This window comes from Taeniopygia guttata, chromosome 24 (assembly GCF_048771995.1).
Source record: "Taeniopygia guttata chromosome 24, bTaeGut7.mat, whole genome shotgun sequence".
Taxonomy (NCBI): domain Eukaryota; kingdom Metazoa; phylum Chordata; class Aves; order Passeriformes; family Estrildidae; genus Taeniopygia; species Taeniopygia guttata.
Window position 1 is genome coordinate 5,903,877 of NC_133049.1, and position 26,852 is coordinate 5,930,728.

Consider the following 26,852-nt stretch of genomic DNA (forward strand, 5'->3'; position numbering starts at 1 on the left):
GCCCTGGGTGTGTTGGTGAAACCTCACCAGCTGGGGTAACAAGCACTCCCTAATTTATAGATATGTAATAGATCAACCTGTTAAATTCCCTAATTGATGGATTTCTAATAGATCAAACTGTTAAACTCCCTAATTGATGGATTTCTAATAGATAAATCTGTTAAACTCCCTAATTGATGGATTTCTAATAGATAAATCTGTTAAATTCCCTAATTGATCTATCTGTAATAGATCAACCTGTTAAATTCCCTAATTGATGTATCTGTAAGAGACCAACCTATTAAACTCCCTAATTGATGGATCTGTAATAGATCAGTCTGTTAAACTCTAATTTCTATCAAAACTCCCAGTGAGAGGGACACACTCCTTATATCTTGCACAAGACAAAGAGTTGGCACAGCCCATGGGAGAGGCCCTTAGTGATGGGGAAAACACTTCTCTGCTTCACTTTGGCCATCTGGCTCTGGCTGGAGCCACTTCCATTCCCCCAGGTCCCACTTGAAGGAAATTCCAACCCCCTGAAGCAGGAGGAGCCCACCCCATGAACAATCCCACCGACCCCTGGCTTGCTCTGCTCCAGACAGAAATATTTGATGCTTTTCAGGCAGAAGGTGGCAGGCAGTTGTTTCTCTCCTCGGGTAGTTTTGTACCCCAGAGCCACCCCTGGCAATCTCAGGAAGTGGAAATACAATTTTCTGGCTAAGCTGATTTTCAGCCAAGCTCAGCACGAGCTGTGGCTGCACACCCACACATCCCCAAGGGTGCCAGCAGAGGATCAGAGTGATTGAAGCTGAACTGCAGGAGCAAGGACTGCTGCAGGAAATGCCCCCAGGCCACAGCTGGATCAAGGAATTCCTTCTTAGTCTGTTTAATGTGTAAAATTAGCACAAAGTCTGACAGCTAATCTCTGATTCTAGCCTGTATGTATATTATTGAACTAATTGATTGCTAAACCAACGCTCGTGGATAGGAAATAAAACACTCTAGGCATAACAAAGTTACTGTAGATCTTTATTGAAAAAAAAAAAAAAAAGAATTTGTCTTTTTTTCTAACCAGAACAACCCAGAAAGAAATGATGAAACAGTTTCATCTTTGTTTTATGTTCACACACAGAATTTACATACATTGGAGTGAAAGGAATTGAAAAGCAATCAGAGCAATCACGGGCTTGATTCACAACTGCTTTATCCCAGTCTTACCTAGGGAATATCTTTGAATTTCATAAAACTGGAGGAAGCAGTGGTGACTTAAGCTCCTTCGAATTAATTTCTTTGCTGGGTTTTTCTGCAAATATAAGCCACTAATTTCAGTGCAAACCTCAACTACTGCTCTTTTCCAACAGCTTTGTGATCCCTTACATGATCTATAGTGCTCACGTCTTCCACATTTGTCAATATTCAATAAAAACTACTCTTGGAAAGATTTTAAGACTTTCAACCTGGGTTTTCAAACCTCACTCAGGCATGAACTGTAAGGCCACTTGAAATATTGCCTGGGTGGCAACTGGACTCCAGGTAATAAAGAGTACTAGAAATCATTTTGCAATTAGTCTTGCAAATATTAAAATCATCTAACAATCCTGGGCTTTAGAAAGCAGAAAAACCCAGAGAAATTGTGTTCACCAGCCAAGAGCCTCTTTTTTGTCAAGAAAACAATAAACAGGGTTTGAAGGGGATGTATCTCCTGAAATATATTTGCCTGTGCATGGCACTCCTGAGCCTCAACCAAAATATTTACACTTGTATCAGAGGGAAAAGTGAAGCTCCTCATTCTCCAGGGAAGGAAATCAGAAAGCCATAAAGGACTCGTGTGCACCTCTGGGCCTGGGGAGCTTTCCAAGGAGAGGTCACTAAAGCTCCCTGGCTCAACACATCACACTCAAAGGCTACAGAAAAGTGAAAATATTGCCAGGTAACAGTAATGCCATGGAGTCCTTGGTGGGCTGCACTCCAGGTTCTGGAAAATCCCTGTCTCCTCTTTTGTCCTGGTCTAGGGCCATGGATTGCAGTCCTCACTCACACCAAACTCCCAGAGATTTTGGTGGGACAGGATCTGTCCAACGGGTGCATTACCAGCCAGCCATTAAATCAGCCTCACACCCAAATCTGGATATTTCAGAGCCCCAAACCCCTCTGCAGCTAAAAGAACACGACCCCAACCCACTGCTCCACACCTGCAGACAAGGGGAGAGCTTCCAGGTACACCTGGGTGTGAATTCCTGCTCTGCAAACAGGGATCTCCGACTGCTCTGGCATTTCTCTCACACTGCTGCACCCACCTGCACCAGCAGAATAAAGCTACACTTCATGATTTCCTGATTTCCAAAGGAATAGTAAAGTTTAGGAGAGAAAAATGTCAATTTAGGCCCCCTCTCAACATTTTCTAGTGGCCTAAATCTGGTGAGAGTTCCTCTCTGGACAGGTCAAAGACACACAAACAAGGCATTTACACAAAAGCAACCCTATTGAACGGGGTTTGGCAATATTTAGAAACAATCCTACCCTCACCAAATGAATTTTGAGGCCATGAGGGTGAAAATCACCTGGTGCTGGTGCTGAGCACAAGTGTGCAGCATCCAGACCCGCCTGGGAGAGGCAGCAGGAGCTGGAACAGCAGAGGAATCTTGTGCTGGGCGCCAGAACGAAGCAAATTTCCCTCAACGCACAAACCACAGCGCGCTAAAATTCCCACCCCACCCTGCCTGCTTCTCCTCCCTACTCAAAACCCACGGAGCTGCTGAGGAGCAGGACCCAGATGTGCAACCTAAAGCCCTTCAACAGACAGAGCGTGGCTTAACACGTACGTATCATTGTCTTCATCTTCCAGCAGCAGCTTCTCGATGGGCAGGGCGCCGATGGCTCGCCGGGCATCCTCCAGCTCCTGCGGGGCTGGCTCGGGGATGGAGATGGGCACGGGCAGCAGCTGGGGCCCCGGGAAGGAGGAGGAGGCTGCAGGGTACTGCAGGCTGGAGGCTGGCAGGGCAGACAGGGGCTGTGCCCACGGGAAGTAGGTCAGGGGCGGCTGCTGCTCCGTCACCTCCAGCGGTGGCACCACGGCCGGGGCGCTGCTGCGGGGCTGGGGAAGGGGACAGAAATACAGCAAGATGTGACAATTGGTTTGCTGGGGCAGGGGGGGGATGCAGCACAGGTTGGGGGTGCTCATCCCACTTCTGACATCCCCCGTCCTTCCTCTCTGGGTGATGCTCTGCACTGAGGGCGATGCTTTTCCTCAGGCTCCCTCCAGCTTTCTGTCCCCACTCCCACCTGTGGATATTCTCAGTTCAGTCAGAGAGAAAAAGAGAGAGATTCTGCCAGGCTGAGCCTGGGCAAGAGTTCGAACGGAATGTAAACAATTATTATTGTCACTGTCGAGGCAGGACGGGAATGGGAAGACTCTGTCTCCAAGGCTGCTGAGAATAAAACTCCGATTTATTCAAAATACACTGCTCTTTTATACAGAGCTTTGCAAGGACCAAATCCATTGGTTCTGAAGTGAAAACAATCTAAAGCATTGGTGCAAAGTGCTTGATGCACAGTGATAGAACCTAACTATAAACAATGTGAACAACAAGAGAGATAAAGAACTATTTACATTCTCTCCAGCTCTTTCTCAGGCATCTGCCTGGCTAGAAACTCTCCATTTCTTTCTTTGACTGAATCTGAGTCCCACATATTATCTCTCTCTGTTCATATTGTTGTCAGATATGTCCTGCTACACTGACCAAAGTGCAAGGCACCAATGGTGTGAGATGTTTTCACTCTGAGACCAACCACATTTCACCTTAGCGATCCTGGTAATAAAAGAGGAACGCTGCTTGTTAATAAAGTTCAGTTCTCTCCTTGCCTTCTGACTTGGAGACTTTTCCATTCCCGTCCTGCCCCAACAGTGACACCCACGCTCCCTGTGACCCTGTCACACCCTCTGCACTTCCTCAGCTCCAGGGGCCACCAGGACACAGAAATGGCCTTGGGGGATTGGCTGGGTCTGCCTGAGCAGCCAAACTGCACCAGGGAAAGGAAAAGCAGCTCCTGAGGTCACTGGAACAGAGCTCTCTGTTCCCCTCTAAAGGGGACTGCATCATCTGCTGTCAGCCAGGCAGATTTGGTCTGGCCTGAAGCCAAATATTTTGCTACCTTTATATATTTTGACCTTGCTGTTTTATCCTTTAGCAGCCACTTCTGAGAAATTTATTGCCAAGTCATCCTTCCTGCCTCACCTGATCAATATTTCCTGGAACCCCACTGACTTTTTTTTTTTTTTTTTTTTTAAATTTTAAACTTGGAAATAAGGTCCTGCTCAGAAATAATTCCTGCTCGGAATGGAAGAGTGAAGAGGGAAAAGGTTGTGAATTTTGCCTTATTCCAGCACAACTACAACTTTTTGCCCTGCTCAAACCATATTACCATGCTGGGAAATACATGGCATGGATGCAAAGACACACAACATTACAGTAATTAAATAAATTAACCTAACTACACCCCCCAGCTCTTGCTAGAAGGAGCGAACCAACATCATTTCCAGCTGGGTGTTTTTGACTTACTGCAAAGTTGGTGATGAGAGGCTGGGAAGTGTAAGTGAGGACGGAGGAGGGTCCCACCAGGGTGTAGCTGGGACCCACGGGCTGGACGTACATATCTGCAGTGTAGGGACAGCTGCCAGCCTCGTGGGACACGTAGTCAGGGTAAGGGCTCCACTGAGCCAGGGGCTGCAGCGGGCTGGGAGAGGGCTGGGGGATCCACCCAGAGGCCAGAGCTCCTTCCTCCGGGCCAGGCAGAGCAGGGGCAGCAGCGTCCATGTCGAGGCAAGGCTGGCCTGCAAAACAGGACAGGGTTAAAGCCCAGCTCAGCACAGCCTTCCCTGCAGAGCCCCGGAGAGGCAGGGATACGTTACCCATGGGTGAGTAGGAAGGGACTGGCTGATGGGGCAAAACTACCTGGAAGAGAGAAGAAAGAATAAAAATCAGAGGTGAAGCCCATCAGCATTAAATTTATTAATTCTGTAATAGATCAACCTGTTAAATTCCCTAATTGATGTATCTGTAAGAGAGCAACCTATTAAACTCCCTAATTGATGGATCTGTAATAGATCAGCCTGTTAAACTCTAATTTCTATCAAAACTCCCAGTGAGAGGGACACACTTCTTATATCTTGCACAAGATTAAATTCTCTTAGAGAAGCACACACCTGTCACCCTGGCACCAAGAATGACACAAGACAGAAGAGGACACAGTTGAAAAAGAAGAAAATAAAGTTTTAATGGAAAGGAAACTTTGGCTTAAACAGACCGACGCAACACATTCTATTTGATTGGTTAATTAATAAAACATCTTCCTCACACACCGTCCTTGAGAGGAACAGAAAAGCAAGGTAGAAAAACACCACCTGCAGATTGTTTAGGCTAACAAGTGATTCCTACAGCTCCCTAAAAATTCTCACAAGCACTGTGAGAAACGATTGCTCTTTCTCTCTGCCTGACCAGGCTGCATCCCCACAGACCACACCAGGCATGAGCAGTGTCAGGCTCTGAATCCTCCCACCCCATAAAAAGGGCCAGAAGAACTGAACCTAACAGCCAGGACACCCCAAACACCCACCACGTCCCCTCAGCTCCAGGAGACCTTAAAGCGTGCTCAGATCTCGTGCAGCAGAGAGATTCTCCTGCAGAGAGGGGCCAGCCAAGGTGCTGCCTGCTGGGAGGGCAGATGCAGGATGAAAAGGAGCAGCAAACAGCCAGGGATGGCTCAGGATGGTCCCTCAGAGCCCTGGACAAGCTGCCTCCCTCTCACGGCACTTTGTGTCCCCAGCAGTCAGATCCTGCCAAGTACAAAGCACTTCCCCTTTCCATGAAGTGGTGGCACTAAACTAAAGGGAGATTAATGGCATTGCCAGGTAACACCGGGCTGCAGGGCCTTCAAAATGCTTTAGAGATGCAGAGGTTCCTTTCAGCAGCACTGAGAATTTCCCTCCTGTTTGTTTTTTTCCTACCGTTGTAGCTGCAGTTGTGCTGGAGTTATGGACATTCCCCCTTTTCCTCTTCAGCAGCTCCTTCACGGGCTCCTTCACTCGGACACCTTGGTAGGGGCGAGGCTGGGGCTGCTGGTCTGGGGCAGAAGCTGAGGGGAAAAAAAAGAGATTAAAAATTTATATAACATTTATTTTCCTCTCAGGGACCCCAGATCCCCACAGCAGCCTGGGGGCTATACCAGAATACATTTATTTTCTTCTTCCTTTCCCGTGTGTCCCTCAGTGCCACTGACCTGCAGAGCAGCTTCCCAAAGGAAAATCAGACCAAATATACCCAAAAGGTGACACACCAGAATTGCTGGCCACTCAGGGACATAAAAAAGCAGAGATTATATATTTAAAAGAAATATATTTAAAAGAAATATATGCTCTGAGTGCCACTGACCTGCAGAGCAGCTTCCCAAAGGAAAATCAGACCAAATATACCCAAAAGGTGACACACCAGAATTGTTGGCCACTCAGGGACATAAAAAAGCAGAGATTATATATTTAAAAGAAATATATTCAAGGTTTAGGCAGAAGGTATATGAACAACCCAAATCAGGAAAACATCCTCACTTGAAAAACTATTTAAACATCATTAATTTGACTTAAATATCTCATTTTGAGATCAAGCAGGTGCTGAAGTCCCAGCCTAGACCAGATTTGTATTTCAGTTCTGAACAAATTTTGCTCATTGCCTGGCCAGGAGGTTGATAAACAGGAGACATCACAGACCTCACACCCAAAAACCTCCCAGCTCCCACCCCTAAATTCTGCTCCACTTTGAAGAATGAAGTTTACAGCCAGCTCCAAAAGCCTCTCCCAAAGCCGTGTGAGCAGGGAAAGCAGGGGAAGCACATTTCTGCCAGAGCCAGAATTAACAACTCATATTTTACCTGGAGTGTTTGGAGGGGATCGATAGCAGAAGGAAACAGAGGATATCAAAGGCTGCTGTTTGTAAAGCCACCGATAGCAGAGGTGGCTGCCTGCCCCTTCTACTGCACTTTGATGTGTAAATACAGAAATGGAGAAGTTTTCCATTTTTAAAGATTGGAACTGCCCTTTGGTTTTGAGGTACAGGTGGCTATCCAGCTCCAATCTGAATTTTAAACTATTATTCCACCCTGGGAGCATTTATTTAGATTTGTGTCCCACAAAAACGAATCATTTCACCTCAGATCATCTTGCCCAGCTGCATTTAATTCTGAGCACGCTGAGATGTTTCTGTTGCACCTTCCTGGGAGGAGAAAGATGGAGTTCTAAATGCAGAGATCATAAACCCACCACAAAAATTACTTAACAGAATAAACGTTTCTGCTCTCATTTCTTTTCAAAAATACTTTTTTTCCCTTCAGCTTGGCTCTTCTATTAACTCATTAAAGATAATTTAGTTATGAAATCTTGATTGGCCACGAAAAATCCTTTTAGGACCAGACAGAACTCCATTAATGCACTGAACTGTTGCCTTTGTTATGCACATTAAGGAAATAATTTACTTTTAAACAGTAGTTGAAGCAAAGATGATTTTCCAGCTTTTGCCTGATCTACCTTTGCTTTCTGTGGACGTCCTTTTTGTCTCTTTAAATCAGTTTTTTTTTGCATTCCCGTGAATCCTGTGGCTTTCAAAAGGAAACTTTAAAAGAGAATAAAAGTTCTTTAAGTCTCCATACAAGCATCCACAAGGGCTTTTAACACAATTTACGCTTTGCTTTTTCAATTTAATTGGCATTAATTTATTCGAGTGCAAATAATAGAGTTCTGCTGTTCTGGGTGCTGCGTGAAAACATCAACTCCACAAACCTGAGCTCTGCCAGAGCTGCTGGAGTGGCAGAAATGAAAATTTTGGGGAGCAGCTCATCCCCAGCCCATCAAAGGGTCTCCCTGCAGAATTAGGGTGGGGAAGGATGCTGGTTTCTGGCTCCAGGTTTGGGGGATGGGAAAGAAGAAATTTACTGTAAAAGCTGACAAATATACCTATTCAGAGTTTCCGGTGTAAGTAAGCAGAGTAACCCAAAAAAAAAAAAAAATAAAGAGAAAAAAAAAAGTTTTAAAAACCAAAGTCTGCAGATGATATTTCGGTTCCCCCAAGCTGACCTCCAGAAATAAAAATAATGTGAGCACAGCTGCTTTTCCACTGCTCAGGGGCCTGTGGGGTCTGAGCATCACAGACAGACCACAGCAAAATGACTTTGGGGCTTCAGGGTGCAATTCCTCATCGAGTTGAAGATACATGGCCATTTACAAATATCAGCATTTGGGGGAATAATGACAATTAAAATATCTTCGTAAATGAAGAACTTGGATTAAGTCATCCTTATATAAAGGTTTTAACAAAGTGGGAAGCTGTCTTGGACCAATATTCCGTTTTATTTTAATTTCAGTCATGAGAGCCCAGGTTCCATTCAATTTATAAAGGTTTTGTCAAAGTGTGAAGCTGTCTTGGACCAATATTCCATTTTATTTTAGTCATGAGAACCCAAGCTCCATTCAATAAAATGGAACTAAAGAAAATAAAGGAACAGCAGCAGTCCTGGCATTTCTCCTGCGATTCCAGGACCATGGAACACCCACATGCCGTGGGCACATTTTGGTTTGCACCTGCTCTGTGAAGCTGGGGCAGTTTGAGACATCTCCAGTTGAGGAAGAAGAGAGGGAATCCAAATCAAACCACTTTGGGTTTCCACATTTCAATGCTTTGGCCAGGCTGCCGGGTGTGTGCTCAGCCCCAGGCTCCCTCCATCAATGTTATCGCCTGATGTATTTGCTAAAAGTCCACAAAAGCCTTCAAAACTTGTGAGCAACCTTTAAAAGAGCTGCTGGAAAGGCACCAAACGGCTCAAAACATCAAGTGACAGCAGCAGGAGGATGCTGGATTCCAGACCACGCTGCAGCTCAGCCTGGAAGCATCAAAACTGCCCAAAAAAGGTTCCAGGGCATCTGCCACCCTCAATTTACGCAGACACACCCCCTGATTCTCAAGAATATCGATCTGAGTGAAAAAACAGGCAGGGAAAGCACGGGTTGGGGTTGTTCAGCCTGGAGAAGAGGAGGCTCAGAGGTGACCTCATGGCTCTCCACAACTCCTGAAGGGAGGTTTAGACAGGTGGGGTCGGTCTCTTCCCCTGGGCAGCACTGACAGAACAGGAGGACACAGCCTCAAGCTACGTCAGGGAAGGTTTAGGTTGGATATTAGGAAAAAAATTATCACTGAAAGAATAATAAAATACTGGAATTGTCTTCCCAGGGAGGTGGTGGAATCACCATCTCTGGATATGTTTAAAAAAAGACTGGACTTGGCACTTGGTGCTGTAGTCTAGTGAGGTGTCAGGGCATGGGTTGGACTTGATGATCTTAGAGGTCTCTTCCAACCTCATTATTCGGTGATTCTGGGATTCTGTCAAGCCACCACCAAAAATTCAGACTCTGTCCTCCCCTCCACTTTGGTTTAACCATGGGAGGGAAGAGAGCGGCGCAGCAGCTGCTGGAAGGGTGCGGGCAGCGAAGCGTGGTGAGTTCCAGATCAGTGAGCTTCACACACACACACACACACACACACACACACACACACACACACACACACACGCACAGAGCTGCAGCTCCCCTCCAGCCTTCCAGCCAAGGCACAGAAATTTCCCAGTGTGGGAATCCAGAGCTTCCCTCTGGCTGCCCTGGGACCCTGGCAGGGGTCAGGAACCCCCCTGGACAGAGCCCCCAGAGACACTGGCTGTGATCTCTGTCCATGGAAAAGAGTTTTCAATCTTACAGGATCAATTACAAGCTCTGAGTGTTTGATATAAGTAATAATTAAGTGTGGCACGGGTGCAAAAGTAAAATTTTAGGATTCTAGATGAGGGGTCCAAAGGGGACAAGATGGAGGAAATTGGGTGTGCCTTGTCCTTTTTCTCCTTCTTCATGCCCTCCATGTTTCCCTGTGGTGTTGGCATTTTTCTGTTGGTTCAGGCTGGGGACACACTGTCCAACGTAGGTGACAGATATTGGCACGTTATTGTAAATCCAGCACAGGGAGTTTGTGGTATTTAATGTTTGTACCATCCCACTGAGGGCAGAGCCCCACACGCTGCCCTGCAGGACAGAGCTGCGGCAGGGCAGCAGAACATGTTAGAGATAAACAGAATAAACAACCTTGAAACAGCACAGACCAATTATGGCTTCTGCTTTGGCAGCGGGGCTGACAGAGATTTTCTACAATCTCAGAATCATCAATACCTCAGATTCTGACACCCCAGCAGGCAGATTTCACTTTAAACACCTCCTGCTCTGCCCGGGCCCCGGCCTGCAGCAGAAGTGGCACACCGCTCCCTCTCGCAGGAGATTTCTGTGCTCGCAGTGCTGACACAGGATAAAGTTATCAGCTGATCACTGATAACAAATGGTTTTCCCTTTTTTTTCCCTCCTTTCACCCTCCAGTGGAATAAATAATTGAAAAGAAACACAATCGTTTCTCTTGTTTGCAGTAACACCAAAAAGCAATTGCTGGCTGCAAATAACAAGAAAAATCGAGATTTCAATTAGCAAACCCCTGAGTTAATGGCTCGGATATTGGAGACAAATCACATTTTTATCAGACACAGTGAACTTAGGCTAATAAAAAGAAGAAAGAGGCTTCGTTTCATAAGCTTGTGTGCTTAGAGTCAAATCAAAACCTTTTTACATCCATGCCCATTACAAGGGACTCAACATTGGTCATGATCCTGTCCTTATTTCCTGGCTAATTACAGAGTTTACCTCAAAAAAAAAAACCAGGGTGAACTTTATCTCTGCTTTGTGGTCAGCCCAGGGCAGAGGAGCAAAGCACAGAAATGCATTTAATTGCCCAAAATCCCAGATAGTGACGTGACAGGGAGTCACTCAGAAATCTTCATTTCAACTCCATCCCCATCCCTCAGCAGCATTCAGGGCATGTCCTGCTTTTAATTAATATTTTAATTGACCCAATCAACAGATAAAGGTGAAACACTGACACCAGCCACCTGCAACTCCAGCCCCTGAAACAAAAATCCAGTTATTTCTGCCAAGATCATCCAGTTGTGTTGGTGGCCAGAGGCTGGGGTGGCTGCTGAGCACCAGGTCCCTGGTACCTGAGCTAAATTAATTAACACCCACCTGACTGATAATTCTCTGGCTGGTTCTGAGAGTGAATAACCTCATCAGTGCCAAATAAATCATGGAACAACTCAGAAAACGTTTGTGTGAGTTCCATTTGGCCATTCTTGCTTCATTATTTTTCACTCCCAAAAGATACATCCCAAAGCCCCAGGTTTGCACAGCCACTGGAAGGGTCGGACATGCAGCTTCTTGTGCATTTGCACAACCCAAATTTCCCTTGAAGTTACAGAGAACACAAGGAAAATTGGGCTAGAGAGGATTCATACAATTCACGTTTTGATTTTTGAATTTAATTTGTATTAATTTATCTGAGTGCAAATACTAAAGAGTTCTGCTGTTCTGTGTGCTGCATGAAAACATCAACTCCACAAATCTGAGCTCTGCCAGAGCTGCTGGAGTGGCAGAAATGAACATTTTGGGGAGTAGCTCATCCCCAACTCATCATTTATCCTGTTCAATGCACCGTGGGTGGGGAATTCAATAAAGATTTCTGCCAATGCAAAGCACCCACCAAATATCTGGGCAGAGAATCTGCTTTGAAACAAGCCCAGCTCAGGGCAGGGGCAGAAAGGGCTGAGTGATGGTTGATTGCTCAGCACAAGGAAATGAACTCAGGAGGGTCCTGGGCGTAATGGAAAACCCTCAATAATTCACCTGCCACCAACACCTCAGAATCCTGTTTAGCCAGGTCTCTTACACTGCATTATAACCCCCAAATTCAGTGAAATATTCATCTGATGGAAGAATATTTTAGATTTATGCCCAATATCTTCAAGTTCAGGTGTTGGAAGATTTTCCAGGAATCCAACTAGCCTTGGATTCAGGTAAACCCATGTGGCCCATGCTGTTCTTGAGGAAAGCTTTTGATAACTGTCCTTTAAAACACATTTCCTTCACACCTAAAAGGGTCTAAATGAGTGGAGAGCACTGTGCAGAGCCTACATTTTGTTCCCACAAAAGGAAGGTAATCCAGATGGACAAATCCAGAGTGGATTTTAGATTTTTCCACCTGGATAGAAACCCAAATCAAGGGGAGACACAAAATGCTGCCTAATCCCTCCTGCTCTAATTATTCTAATTAAAAAACAAAAAACTTTCAAGTGCCAAGCGAGAGTTGGATGCTTTGGCCATGTAGTGGTGAGAGCCACTAAAAATTCTCTGTTTCAGAATAAGAGGAGCCCTGGTGCAAAGGGGAAGCTGAGATAGACAGAAAGTGTCTTTAACCTTAAGTCTCACCCTCAGCTCCTAATTCCTCCCAGCCCATAATACTCTTTCCATTTTAGTAATGCAAGCTTTCCATTTAATTGCTGCTGTGGTCATTTGTAGAGTTTGACACCTGCTTTGCAAAGCATGGATGGGCTCAACTTTCGTGCTATCCCTCTTTCCTGGTGGGGTTTTACCAAAATTATCACTCACAAGGTGCAGAATGTGGCAGTTTCACCTCTCAGTCTCATTAGCTGATACTTTCAGGGCAGCCCCACATCTGTTGTGGGCTGAAAAGCTTTTTTATTCGCTTTAAAAGCGATTGGGAAGGGATTTGCAGAGGTGTGAATTCACATTTCTTGGTGGTAAAGGGAATCTGAGCAGCTCAATCTCTGCCAGCGACTGCAGCAAGAGCTGAGCACCCAAAAAACTTGGACACAGGCAAAACCAGCAGCTGAGCAGGAGATTCCTGCAGAATTAGAATTAATTCGGCTGGAAAAGACCTTTGAGATCATCAAGCCCAAGCAAGATGCAGAACACAAACCATCCACACCACAGTGAATGGCCCGTGCAGGGATTGAACCCAAAATCTTGGTGTTGTCAGCACCAAATGAGTCAAATCTCAGGGTTTCAGTTTGGAAAGTTCCCAGGTCACCTGAGCTGCCTCTGCATCGATTTCTGCTCCAGAGCAAGGCCACGGGTGGGGACATTGTGGGGACACAGGTGAAAGGGGAGCTCCCAGCTGGTCACACTGACGGGAAACAGAGGTGACACCAAACTGGGAACTCCAGCTCCCACTGAAAGCTGCGGGATCTGCCCCTGGATGCCTGCCCTGAGCTCGGGGCTCAGCCAGGACACCCCTCCTGCCTGCCCTCGAAGCCAGCACCCATCAGATTCCCAACAGCTCCATGCTGGAAAAGGGAATGCTGACAAAACCTCAAAAGGAGGGAGATTCGAGATTAACAAGCTCAGGCCTGGAGCTGTCTACAAATTCTCATCAGGGAGTGACTGACATAATTGGACTTGTAATTCCTTCAAGTGTCAAAGGTAAAAAGCAAAATAAAAACATCAGTTCAGTTCCCAGTTTCCTCCTATCCAAAGCATTGCTGTTGGCATTGCTTTGTCACTGCAGGAATTAAAAAAAAAACCAACCCAAATAAACCATTCAGGGACTTCTGAGTTGGAAGTTTAGAATCAGGATTTGGATGGAATCATCTTGCAGTTTTTTCCATGTCTTCTCCTGAAAACCACTCAAGGTGAAGGGGGAAATACAAATAAAACTTCCCAAATACACATTTGAGCTTCCAAAATGTTCAGCTGAAAAGAAAGAAGGCAGGAAACCAAATAGAGGAAATGGATTTCAAAGCTCACAAAGGCACATGGTTGGTTTACTACATGCAGTAGAACAACCTACAAGCTGAGATAAAAAGATGAGTAATGTCAGATAAGTCACTGGCAAGGGTTTAAGAAATTAATTTTTCCACTCAGGTGTGTTGTACCATTCTATGTTAATGGAACAGCAGGGTGAGAGGCAAAGGGTGGCAGCACAGGTGCCAAAATGAGCATCCCCTACTGATGACAAGTGAGATATGATGGTGATAACAGTGAGAATTAAAACCTTGCAAGAAGCAAACACCTACCTGGAGCAGGATCAGTAAACTACTCCAGCAAAGGTGGGCCCAGAGGAGCGAAATTATCTTGAAAACAAGAAAACTGATTTCCTGTAAAGTCATAACTGTATTGCCCTCAACTGCTTTGTTCCTTATCTTTTTTAATTAGCTGAAAGAAGTACATATCAAAAAAAAAAAAAAAAAAAGGAGCACAGAAATAAGATTTCTCACAGGTTTCACTTTTCAGAAGGAAAATTTTCTGCTACGTAACCACCGTAACCTTTGATATAATACCTGCATCCTGTTATTGTTTTTATGAATCATAGTCTTCCACTTGATTCATAGTGATGAAAGCCAACAAAGCAGCCCTGAGCTGATATCCCTGCTGGAAAATGAGCATCACACCTCAGCACTGGCCTCCCTCGAGCCATCCCTGAGCATCCCCTCCCCTGCCACCCTCTGCTGCCTTATCCCTCCCAACCCTCAGCTGCCACCAGAGGTTGGAGAAGCAAAGCAGAGCTCACTTACATTTTTGCCAGTGCATTCTGTGCTGGGATGGAGCTTCTTCCCCCCCTTCTTGGCTGAGGATAACTCGGCTCTGCGTGTCTGTGTGTGGCTCCTGGGTGGGGATGTGACAAGTGAGGGTCAGGATGTTTCTTTCAGCTTTTTAAAAGCGCCGTGTTCCCACTGAGCCCGGTGACATCATCACCCCTCCAACCACAGCCACTTGTGCGTTTTCCCTTTGCTCTCTGCTTCTTCTTCTCCTTCTTCTTCTTCTCCTTCCCCTTCCCCACGCTCAGCAGCTCCTCTGAAGAGATGTCCTGCATAAAAAAGGTGTCACCGAGATGGGTTTGAAACATCAAAGGTGGGACCTGCCTCTCCTGGGATTTTCACCACAAATTTGTAAAATCAGGGCAAAAGGTTGGGCAGCAGCAAAGGGGTTTTAAGGAAAATTTTGACCTCTTGGGGCAGTGAGGATGATTTTTCTCACGTTCTGCTGCTCTGGGTGGCACAATTCTTGTCTTCACACGGCCAAACCAGCCCCCAGGCCATGCCAGCCTGGCCCTTTAAATGTGCAACCCTTCTAAAACCCAGAATTTGAGTGCTTGCTCCTGCCTTATGAGAATCTCAACTCCCCAGGGCCACTAAATTTGAACTTGTGAGGAAACACCTGTAAACACTTCAAGCCCCATTAAGTCAGGGCGTCCTTAATTTAAAAAAGAAACCCCTTTTTTTCTGTTTTGTTTTTTATCAAAATACAACACTTCCTACCCAGGGAGAAGCAGCCCTTCCAGAAGAGCCTGCAAAGCTGGAGGAAGGCCATGGGAGCCCGGAGAACTTCTTGGCATTAATGACAGCACCATTCCATCCACACCATGAACACAACCCTCTTCCCTCTAAAAATCAGTCCCCTGGGATCAATTTTCACAATTCACAGGGACTTAGGAGCTTCATTCCCAGGGAAATATCTGTTGGAGTTGCACAGTGAGGTCAGGATCTTGTCAGTGCTATGTTGCTGTTCAGTTTTTAATCATTGAGTTGCCCCAAAAATTTGCTCTCCCAAATGTCTCTTCCCATTAAAAAATCAAGGCAGGATCTGGTGGAGTTTTTTGGCCAGAATTCTGCTGAAGGAATTTTATGCTTTCAGGTGTTTCAGGCCCCTCTTGGGAACGGATCCATTCTGTGACTGCATTTAGTGGGGAAACACAGATTAATGAGAGGAATATTTAATTGTACTCACTCTACTTCAAAGATTGTCCAAAAACCAAAAAAAGAAGCAAACCCCAGAGCAAGTGGAGTGGAAAGAATGAAGGGATGTGCATGTCTGCCCTCCAAAGCAGCCCCGACCTCCTCTGTTCTCAGGCACGAGGGTATTGTTCAGCCACATTTTGCATATCTGAATTACTGCTGAGTACCAGCCCCACGCTGGGACATCCTCCCTGCTGCTGAAGTGCTTAGTAACAGCTGATACTGCAAAACCAGCCAGCCAGGCTGGGCTCCAGCTCCCCGTGGAGCCAGGAAAAGTTGGTTTCACCAGAATTTCAGCCACTCCAGAGCACAAAGGAACCGTGGGCTCTCCTATCTGTGAGATATCCATGTCGTGTTTCTCCCTAACCTAATGAAACTCCGTTTCAGAAACCTCCTGCATGTGTAGAATTAAGATAGTGCAGCAGCACAATCTCTTCCTGACAAATTCAAGCTGAAAACCAGAGTTGCCTGGCTTTGCTGGAAGCCTGGAGGACAGGGCAATGCCAGGGAACACTGGGGGAAGTTCTGGAGTTTGGCTGGAGGAAAAGCTGCATTTAGGGGGGTTTGAAGTGCCCTTTGCTGAAATTTTCCAGTGGAAAGCCCTGGATTCTGACAGCCAGAGCTACTGGGACAGAGCAAAGGTCAGGATGGAAACCTGACCACAGATGCAAGAATATCTTTGCATTTAAGGGTGTTTGAAATGCTCTTTGCTGAAATTTTCCTGTGGAAAGCCCTGGATTCTGACAGCACAGAGCCACTGGGACAGAGCAAAGCCCAGGATGGAAACCTGATCACAGATGCAAGAATATCTTTGTCACTTTTTGCTTTTCTTGTTCCCTAGTAGCAGTGCTGCATTAGGAGTTTTCAGTGAGACCTTTTGTGCTTCACTGTCTGGCTGGCTGGAGGGGTTGTGTGGGGAGAAGAATCTCATTGCCAATGTCTGTCAGTCCTGAGCTTTCTGCTCCTGGGATATTCACTGCTAGGAGCAGGATGAAATCACCCATTAGTGGGGTCTGACCAAAGAGAATTGCTCATTCTCAGGTACATTTAATGCTTTTGCTATTTACCAGATCATTTTCTTTTCCTCCTAGCTGGCCAGAGCCTGAAATGAAGGGTTCAGGCAGGACTCTGGGCTGGTTTTTCACCCTGAGAACTCTCTCTGTGCACATTTGGGCTCTGCACAGGCTGAGCTTTGCACACAGCCGGGCTGGAGTGCAGCTGAAGGCAGATTGCTTCATAGCCCAAAGTAAATATACAGACTCATATTAAAAGAATCTATATGTGCTTATCATCCTGCCCTTAACTGTGCTTTAATTCAGCTTAGAAAAGCTGTGGGTAACATGAAATAACTTAGGATTAAACCGGTTTTGAGGTCTTTACATCGATACTTTAAAAATACAAAGCCAGGCAGATAAAGTCTTATTGTAATAAACATCTAAAACGAGGAAGTTGCAGAAAAGGGGCATGTTTTCCTCAGATAAAACTGTTTTTGTGGCTGATAATAATCCATTTCCATATTTTACACATGGTTTCTAGATTAACTTTTGATGTGCTTAACAAAGAATCGCTCTCCAAAAAGTAACTTCAATTGTACATTAAGATATAAAGAGCCACATCACCCCACACCAAGCAAAGTAAAAATATGAATTTTTCCTCATTTAATGCATTTGATAAATGCAATTTAGATAGGGACCATTTATTTATGAGGTGCAAAGGAAGAGACAAAAGCAGAGAGAAAGATCAGAAACATCATATTGGCCTCTTCCTCTGAAAACTCTGTAATTCATGATTCAGGTTTATAAATGTGAGTGTGAATGAATATAAACTATCAGCTTTAGGTCTGTAAATAAGTGGAGCCTCAAAACTGTTGCAGACCATTCATCCTTCCCCTTTTTTCATGGCAAACCCTTCATCCACCCCCATCCCTCCTGCACTGCTTCTCCTCAGCCCAGCAGTGCAGGTGAAGGGTGAAGGGATGGAGAGAAAGCAGATTTTTGGTGATCTTGCAGCTCAGCTCTCTGCAAAAAAGGGATTTATCCTCTGAGCTGATGCTGCTCTTAAGGGGAACTAAAACCAAGAGCTGGCTCTGCTTGGTCTGGTCTGGCCCTGCAAGAATTTTGGGTGACAAACAGAAATATCCCAATGATTTTCTATCAATCTGAACCTGAGCTTTAATTCACTCCCTCAGCTCTTTGATGTTGTCTGACCAGCCCAGCTCCAGGGAATCAGAGATTTTTCTCCCCAGAGTGGATTAATGCTGTTGACAGAAGTGTTGGGTTTTGTTGTTGTTGTGGGGTGTGAGGTTTATTTTCCTTTGTTTTTAAACAAGTCAATATTAGCATTTCAATCCTTACGAGAGGTAGGAATATATAAGGAGTAGTTTGATATTTCAGAAAGCTTTGTGGTCTGCAAACACAAACATTTACCTTGAGAACACAAAAATTAATAAGTGGATCTTTGGATGAGTTTAGAGGGCAACCGTGCCTAGAAAAGGTTCTCACACTCCTTTCCTAATCAAGAGAGAAAATAGAGGAAATGGAAATCTGAGTCTCATTTAAGGCAACCAAATGGAAATGGAATCTGAGTCTCATTTAAGGCAACCAAATCTGACATAAGACTGGGAAGGATTTGTTATTTCAGATCACAAATTCTACAATCTGTGCCTTGACTTTGTAGCTTGATACTGAAAGGGAAAATATTGCAGGAAACCACCCCGAAGCAGAGCTCAGAGAGGCTGGACGTGTTCCAGCCAGCTGATTTAGGAACATCACCCGTGCCCTGGTGAACTCCCTGGGCTCTGGGCCACCCCAATCCCACCCCTCAGCTCTCCTGGCAGGAGACTAAAGCAGTAAAGCAGCAAGCTCCTCACTCTGGGATGGATGAGGTGATCAGACAGCAAAAAGGCTTTGCTCAAAGTCACAGAAAAAATCTGTACTAGGCCCAGGAGCAGAGGCCAAATTTTGGGGCCAGCCTTGTGAGCAAGGTCCTGCTGGTCCTGTGCTTCCCAAGAAGTGCATCACCCTTTTTTTTCAGTCCCATAATTAACATTGAAACGAGCGTGGTGCAACAAGCTGAGTTTTCTTGGGTTTTTTTCTTCTTCTTCTTTCGTTTTTTAATATTGATATCAGCCTCACACCTCCCACTGCGCCCTCTGAAACGAGTTCTGATTCATTCCTCAGCTTTGATAAGGAACAAATGATGCAGCCCTGGTGTGTGCTCAGCACTGGAGACGAAGTCCCTGGGCAGAATAAACCACCAGAGCCCTCGCAGCAGCCAGGACCTGATCCTGGCAGGTCCCAGGTCCCCTCCAGGGTTATTACTTGGATCTTTTCACACAATAAATTACCCTTTACATCAGGCACAAAGGAAATAATATGAATTTTTAAGTGGGAAACCCTTCAGAACCCTGCCTGAGTGAAGATATTTCTAAACATCCTCAAGAAAATTCTGAGTTCTGGAGTAAAGAGAAAATAAAAAATATCCAATTCAACCATATTTGTCTGCACTTAGAGAGGTGAGAATTTCCCATCAGCAAGTACTTGTGGGGTTTTTAACACACACCAAGTACTAGAAGAGATTTCCCCAGGATTTTTTATCCTTAGGAAATGATCTGGTCCATTCCTGATCTCCAAGATGTGACTGCTCCACCCTCTCCAAAAAACAGATGCAGAACCACCCCAGCACGTCTTATAGATTTAAGGAGATGGAAACATTTCAGAATATAGAAATATTTATGGCACTGTTTGGTGTGAATTCTGAAATTCCCTGAGAGGTGTTGGAACTCCAAATGTCCCTCAGACATTTTTGGAGTTCCAGGCCCAGGTCAGAAGCATTTGATACCCTAGCAAACAGCTGTGATTTTGAGTTTGAGCCATAAAATTATTTACCAACCTTGCAAGGAGTCACAAAAGTTTAAATATTATAGTAGAAGTAGTCACAGAGTAGAGGGAAGAATTTTTTAGTATTGTACAAGGGAGTTTTAACACCTGTACGGGGGGGTTTTATTCTATACATAAGAGTAAAAAAATTTAAAATAGAAAAATAGAAACCAATCCTATTCCTCCTCTTTCTTCTTCCTTACCTCCATGTTCTTAATGATGTTAGCACTTATAAATTAGTTTAAAATTAAAAGGCACCATATAATATAAATAACAAGTATTAAAAAAACGTATAAACATTTAACACATAATATACTATATAAAAACTAGTAACAACCCAGGGGTGGGGGGAGAAAAAAACAAAACAACAAACAGAGAAAGTGTCAAGAGTGTGTGGGCCTCTACCTAAGCTACTAACCAAACCACAGTAACCAAAAAAAAAAATCTTTTAAATAACTCACAATAAACTGCCTAAAAACCAAACAATACCAATAACAAAAAAAAACAACCAAACAAAAAAAATATTTAGAAACACAAGTTAAAAAAGAAACTTTTCCACCACACAAAAGCCCTAAACCAAACCTAAATTCCATCAGAGAGGTTCCTAAAGCACCTGGGTTGGAAGGAGAAGGGGCAGCAGCGCCTCTGTAAGTTCCCCACCTACAGCAGCATCACCCTGGTGATTTTTTGGCTGGCAGAGCCTGTGCTCAGCAGCACACCCGGGGCACAGCAGCCACCCAAAAACATCTGCTGGGAAATCACGGGCACAGAGCCGCCCCAAAAACAAACCCCTGGCGCTGACAGAAATCAATCGCTGCTCACAAATGATTCACGGAGGGAAAACAGGATTAAGGCTCTCACTGAAATGGCTCTGGGAGCTGCCAGGGGGAGTCCTCAGGGCAGCCTTGTCAGAATCTGAGGTATTGATGATTCCGAAATTGCAAAAAGTCTCTGTCTGTCAGCCCCGCTGCCAAAGCAGAAGCCATAATTGGTCTGTGCTGGTTTCAAGGCTGTTTATTCTGTTTATCTCTAACATGTTCTGCTGCCCTGCCGCAGCTCTGTCCTGCAGGGCAGCGTGTGGGGCTCTGCCCTCAGTGGGATGGTACAAACATTAAATACCACAAACTACCTGTGCTGGATTTACAATAACGTGCCAATATCTGTCACCTACGTTGGACAGTGTGTCCCCAGCCTGAACCAACAGAAAAATGCCAACACCACAGTGAAACATGGAGGGCATGAAGAAGGAGAAAAAGGACAAGGCACACCCAATTTCCTCCATCTTGTCCCCTTTGGACCCCTCATCTAGAATCCTAAAATTTTACTTTTGCACCCATGCCACACCTAATTATTACTCATATCAAACACTCAGAGCTGGTAATTGATCCTGTAAGATTGAAAACTCTTTTCCATGGGCAGAGATCACAGCCAGTGTCTCTGGGGGCTCTGTCCAGGGGGGTTCCTGACCCCTGCCAGGGTCCCAGGGCAGCCAGAGGGAATCCCTGGATTCCCAAACCCCTGAGGTGGGAAATAAACACAGCAGAAAGTTCCATGTTCCCTCTGGGCTCACAGATTTTGCCCATCCTGCACTGAATGGACAGAAGATTTATTTTTGCCCAAAATTTGCTCCCTCTTTGCCGAGCCTGCCAAAGCCCAGCAGGGTTTTAAGGGGTTTTTCAAGGCCTCTTTCTCCTCGCAGAGCAGAACAGAGGGGCAGGGAAGGTGTGTAACACCAGCTCAGCGCTGCTTCTCACGCCCTACATTCACCATTCGCAGAAGAGGCTTTCATTCCAAATTCCTGTTACTGCTGACATGAATTCAGCTTCTGAGAACGGCGCTTGTGACTGGATGCACACCAAGGCAGGTCCTAGGAAGGCGTTTTAGAGCTCACATTTCGTGTGCTCAGCTCACACAGTGGGACAAACCCACCTCACACCCTTCTGGAAAAGCCACATTCACCCTTGGCACATTGTGCCCAACTCAGCACAGCAATCCAGGGGCTCCAGCACCTCCTTTCCCACTCAGTTATTGCCCCAGGCTTGCCAAAACCCAACACCCAGCATTTCTCCAAGCCAAGGGTGCTTGATATTCCACTATCAGCTCAGAAAATCAAGCTGCTTCCACCTGCTTCATTCAGCACACGAATTTTGACTCTGCCACCAAGGCAAAGGTTCAAACCCAAAGTGAATCACAAGGAAAGCCGAGTCCCCTTTGTCTGGCACCTTCTGGAAAACAACCACGTCGAGAGCACTCTCTGAGCACATTTTCCCCCGAATTTCGAGGGGGAACGGGACCCACAGCTTTGGCAGCATCTCCTGCCTGCCTTGCCCCGAATCCCTGCGGAGGAGCGGGCAGAGGGTGCAGAGAACAATAGCGAGCTCTGAGTGTACACAGCAGCTCCCCTCGCTTCATTTACTTTTCTGTGCTCTCCTCCAAACCTCTGGGAAAGCCCCCTGAGGGTGCAGCTGCCTCTGAAAAGCTCAGGACGTTTACTTTTCCCAGGACATGAGGAGTGTGAGGGGTTGGACAGCTCTACCTGCGGGACTGACCCCAGAGCTCAGCTCATCTCTGCTTCAGATTCGTTCTCTGCTTGGTCCTTGAGGAAGCTGGGGGAGAGGGGAAATAGGGAAAAAATTTGTGTTTTATTCACTCCATGCATTCCCCCTTCCATTTCTGCTGGTACTGGGGCAGTGTTGGATCAAACCAGCAAATTCTTGGCAGCAAAAAGCAGCCCCAGCACGTTCAGTCACCTGCTTGTCTGCCCTGGAACAGTCAGAGAGAGAAGGGCATGAGGCAAAGTGGCATTTTTGTGTCTAATGCAGCTCCTGCTCTGAGGGGAAAGCTGCAGCTCCTTTTCAGGGCTTGGGGAAATGTGATCTGCAGCTCCTGCAGAGCAAAGCTTTCGGCTCAGAACGTCCGAGCCAGCCCAGCCTGGGATGCAGAGGTGTGGGACAGCATCTAAACTGGATTTTGTGACACAAACAGACCCAGCCTGGGATGCAGGGGTGTTGGACAGCATCTAAACTCGATTTTCTGACACAAACAAACTAAGCCTTGGGTGCAGGGGTGTTGGGCATCACCTGAACTTGATTTTCTGACATAAACAGACCCAGCCTGGGATGCAGGGGTGTTGGACATCATCTGAACTGGAATTTCTGACATAAACAATCCCTGTTTGTGTCAGAAACCCACTGAACCCACAGCAGCACTGAGCCAGAGCATCCCCATGACCCCAGCGAGAGACTCCTCCTCCTCCTCCTCCTCCTCCTCCTCACTGTCACTGTCCCCAAAATGCAGCACGACCAACCCAAAACTCCAAATGGCAAACAACAAACTCCAAATGAACGACAAAGCTCAAGCAAAAGCCATCATTGAACTAAAAGCAAAAGTTTTGCAGTCAGCATTTATCTGGGAATTTAATCTTAAAAGATGTGCATTCCTTGGGTGAAGCTGCCATCTGCTGGTCCCCTCCCTGCTGCTGCGGATTAAATCGTAAAATCGGGGGAAATAAATAATTTTATTTATTTTATTTATTTATTTTTCAGTTATTTATTCATTTCTCAAAAAAATAAATCAGGAACAACCTGGTTTTCCCCTCATTCCATCCCGTAAATAATGATTTTAAAAAAAGGAAAGTGCATCAACAGCAAAGATGTGATGTAAGAGCAGCATCCTGGGGCAAACAGAGAATTCTGCTCTGATTTTTTGGTCAGGACTCACAGGCAGATTTATGACACATTTTATAAAATACCCCCTTAAAGCAGAAATTCCCTCTGCAGACATGAATTTTCTGTCAGCCCATTCTGCCTGCCAACTTTTCCTTTAACCCAAATGAATTTTTTTGTTTTAAAAAAAGGAGATATAAAACACAGCGGATGTTTAAAAGCTTCATTATCATGGCAGCAACATCAGCAGCAAAGAATGTATCTGAAAAAAATGTTCAAACCAGACATTCCCATTTAAAATTCTGATTGCTCCCTAACCATCATTTCGACAGATTTTTGGATAATCTCCCTCCTCTCTTGCAGGGCAGAGAGAGATAAGGGTGTTTTCTTCTACTCCAGATGCACAAAAATGATAAAAATAAAGAGGAAAAAATAAGGGTTTTCCCTCTGGAGGGCTCAGCTGTGAAAATTCCCCACTCTGAGTGCCTGGAGCTCTCACTGGGTGATTTTAATTGTGTTTAATCGAGGTAGAGAAACCAGCTAGAACTGAACTTGATGATTCTCCTGAAAGAACCAATGAAGGCATTTAATTTTCCATTTAATTCTCCCCTTTGTTCGCCTGTCAACAGCTCTGCACACTCTGCAGTTATTTATTTTCCACACAATTTCACCTCTGAAGGTGCTTTGAGCCAGGGAAAGACTAATGAGGGACGTTTTACCTTGCCAGGGAGTCTGGCCTCAGGAATCCTCACCTGCAACGTGAGCTGGGGCTGCCAAAATTCATTCAGCTCCTGCTCGCCTCTGCACTGCCACTCCTGCAACCCTGGGTGACCCAAATCACCAAAAAAATCAGATTAAATTCAATTATTACACTCAGTGTGAGGTGTAGGAACCTCAAGTGTTGTGGCTATCACAGTTAAATGCTCGTTTTCACTCGCAGGTGGGTTTTTTGTTGGAATATCCAAGTTCTGCAAGGAGAATTTGGGGATTTCCCTTCACACGAAATGCTGAATTAGTAAAAAAAAACAATAAAACAAGACTGGAACAAACCTGGTTTACCACTTCTGATATTTTCTAGGAAAATATTTTTTTCTGGGAAAAAAAACCAAACCACTAGAAAATATCAGGAAATAAACACAAATTGCAGGAATCCTTTCTGTCTTTCCATGCTCTACAACATGTCATATTCGCAGGGATACCAGAAAACGAGGGGAAATTACAATGCACGTGGGCAAAAGTGGAAATAAATTCTGCAGGCATTAAAAATAAACCAGGTTTTCCCTTGCAATTCCGTGCCCTGATGGCACTGGAAGGTCTCAGCATCCAAGGAAAATCCCAGATGTCCCCTGGAACCCAAATTCTCTTTGGATGATGCTGGGACCTGTCCACTTTTACACCAGCACTGGTTGTAACTGCAAATGTCACATTTTGGGAGACCTAAGCCCAAATATTGAGACATATTTGTGGTTGTTTTTTTGGAGTCTTTTTTCTTTTCCTATTAGACAGGGCCAGATGACTTAAAAAAAAAAAAAATGGATTTTAAGGTGCTTTCTCTTGATAGAAGGGCAGATCCTGTGGTTTTGATCACACCTTAAAAAATGTTAAAATAATTTATTCCCTCCCAATTACAGGCAGTGAGCTCAAGTCCATCACGAGTGCAGGCTGTGGCCAGGTGAATAAATTCAGGGATTAAAAAAACACTTTTTTGGGGAGAATTTGCCAAGTATGGGAAACACTTGGCTGCAGAACACCAATTTTCCAAGCCTATCATCCTGTGCACTCTTGGGAAAAACAGCACCTCGTGCTCAGCTGCAGAGAGGATGGAGCAGAGCAGATTTTTCTCACATGGAAAAAGGGAAAATTCCCTAAATCCTGGCAGACAGCAAAAAAAAAAAAAAAAGCTTTGCCTGTTTTCAGCAATAATTAATTTCTCTGCAACCTTTGGAAGGTGCGAGGTCAGGGCACGGATATCTACATTCTGCTGAGGGCTCTCCAAAATTTGCATGGAGTTTTCTGTTCTGATAACATCAGAGGAAAAAGAAAAAAAAAAGAAAACACAAAACAAACCAAAACAAATCAGATTGTGCTGTTTCAACCATCGGTTGCTGCAAGTGAGGTAAACGTGGACTTTCCCAGCCAAAGCTCTCGATATTGTAAAAATATTGTGACTCATTTATTCTGATGTTTCCTCTGGCTTTGCAACTTCTAAATGAAACATTAGGAGCCAATACACAAATGAGTTGAGGTGCTGAATATTTTCATATCAGGAAAAATGTTGTTTTTCAGTTTCCCTTCCAAGCTTTGTCAACACTCGATGGATTTTCTCGGCAGCCGCAGCAAATGGAACATTTCAGATTTTTCAGTGAGGCAGAAACAGCCAAAGCACAGCAATAAATCCCATCCTGCCATTAAACCACTGACTACTCAGAAAATGAATGAGCTTTTTTGATTTTTCTGTCTGAAAAAAAACCCAAAAAAACCAAAACAACTCAAATTAACCAAATAAAGCCAACCAAACACAGATTGACAGAGCATCCAGGTCAAGGCTCAGGGATTAAGTGAAAACTGTTTTTTTAATATTGCTAAATATGTGCATCTTTTCAAAATTCTGACATAGATTTTAACATCTCCCTGAAAATCTCAGGACACAGGAAGCAAAAAATCTGCTTTTTGTGAAAACCAGTCCGTTCTGAGATACCAGAAAATGGCACCACTGAAATTCTTTCCTCCCATAACAACAATATCCAGTAAAACACCTGAAGTTTTAAAATCACTTTGCTCCTGTGACAGAGATGGTTAATTAATTTTTTTTGGTGCATTTTAACCCAACAAATTTTATCCTGCAAACCCTTCACGAGGGTGAAGAGTCAGTGCTGCTGTGTGTGGTTCTAGGAACTGAGAGGCTGAAAGCACCAAATCCTATTTGAAAAGCACCAAATCCTATTTTTCCATTTCCATTCAGGCTGGGCATGGTTAAATGGGAGAGAGATTTCAGCCACATTTCAGCCACCTCTCAAAATTCTTTAAGATTTGGGAAAAGACAGAGCCAGGCATGGCTGGACCCCAGGAGTTGTTCAGGAGGAAGTTAATTTATTAATTAAACTTCATTTCAAAGCTCTACCTGGAGTTTTTCTCCAGCAGCAGCTCCCAAATAAGAGGAGACTTTGGCTCTGCCCTGTATTTTCTGAGGGAGAACAGAGAATGAAACCTGCTGGAACTCAAAATGTCCCTCAGACATTTTTGGAAGTTCCAAGCCCTAGTCAAAAGCATTTAGGACCTAGAAAGCAGCTAAAAACAACTGTAATTTTAAGTTTAAACCATAAAAAAATTTACCAACTTTACAAAAAAAAAACCCCAAAAAGTCACAAAAGTTTAAATATTATAGTAGAAATAGTTACCAAAAAAAAAAAAATTAATAGTATACAAAAGAGTTTTAGCACCTATACAGGGGGGGTTTTTATTCTATACATAAGAGTCAAAAAGTTTAAAATAAAAAAATGTAAGCCAATCCTATTCCTTCTCTTTCTTCTTCCTTACCTCCATATTCTTAATAATATTAGCACTCATAAATTAGTTTAAAATAAAAAAGCACCATTTAATATAAATAATAAAT

The 26,852-nt window shown here is 44.6% G+C and overlaps 1 protein-coding gene across 1 annotated transcript; it reads right to left on the bottom strand.

The window, feature by feature from the left end:
* Window positions 1–994: 994 nt before the first annotated feature.
* On the bottom strand, window positions 995–14,996 carry POU2AF1 (POU class 2 homeobox associating factor 1). Its single transcript, XM_030290978.4, has 5 exons — window positions 14,476–14,996; window positions 5,987–6,114; window positions 4,892–4,934; window positions 4,542–4,813; window positions 995–3,076 (listed from the first exon to the last, which is right to left on the bottom strand). The coding sequence occupies exons 1-5, from the start codon at window positions 14,489–14,491 to the stop codon at window positions 2,765–2,767; spliced, it is 771 nt and encodes a 256-aa protein (XP_030146838.3). The 5' UTR covers window positions 14,492–14,996; the 3' UTR covers window positions 995–2,764.
* Between the last annotated feature and the right edge of the window lie 11,856 nt (window positions 14,997–26,852).

What these genes read in the sequence shown, in the direction of transcription:
- POU2AF1 (XM_030290978.4), bottom strand. An exon ending in GCACAACTGCAGCTACAACG is followed by an intron (nt 4,935 to 5,986) that starts GTAGGAAAAAAA and finishes TCTCTCTTCCAG; the next exon opens with GTAGTTTTGCCCCATCAGCC. An exon ending in CTCTCATCACCAACTTTGCA is followed by an intron (nt 3,077 to 4,541) that starts GTAAGTCAAAAA and finishes CCCCTTCCCCAG; the next exon opens with CCCCGCAGCAGCGCCCCGGC.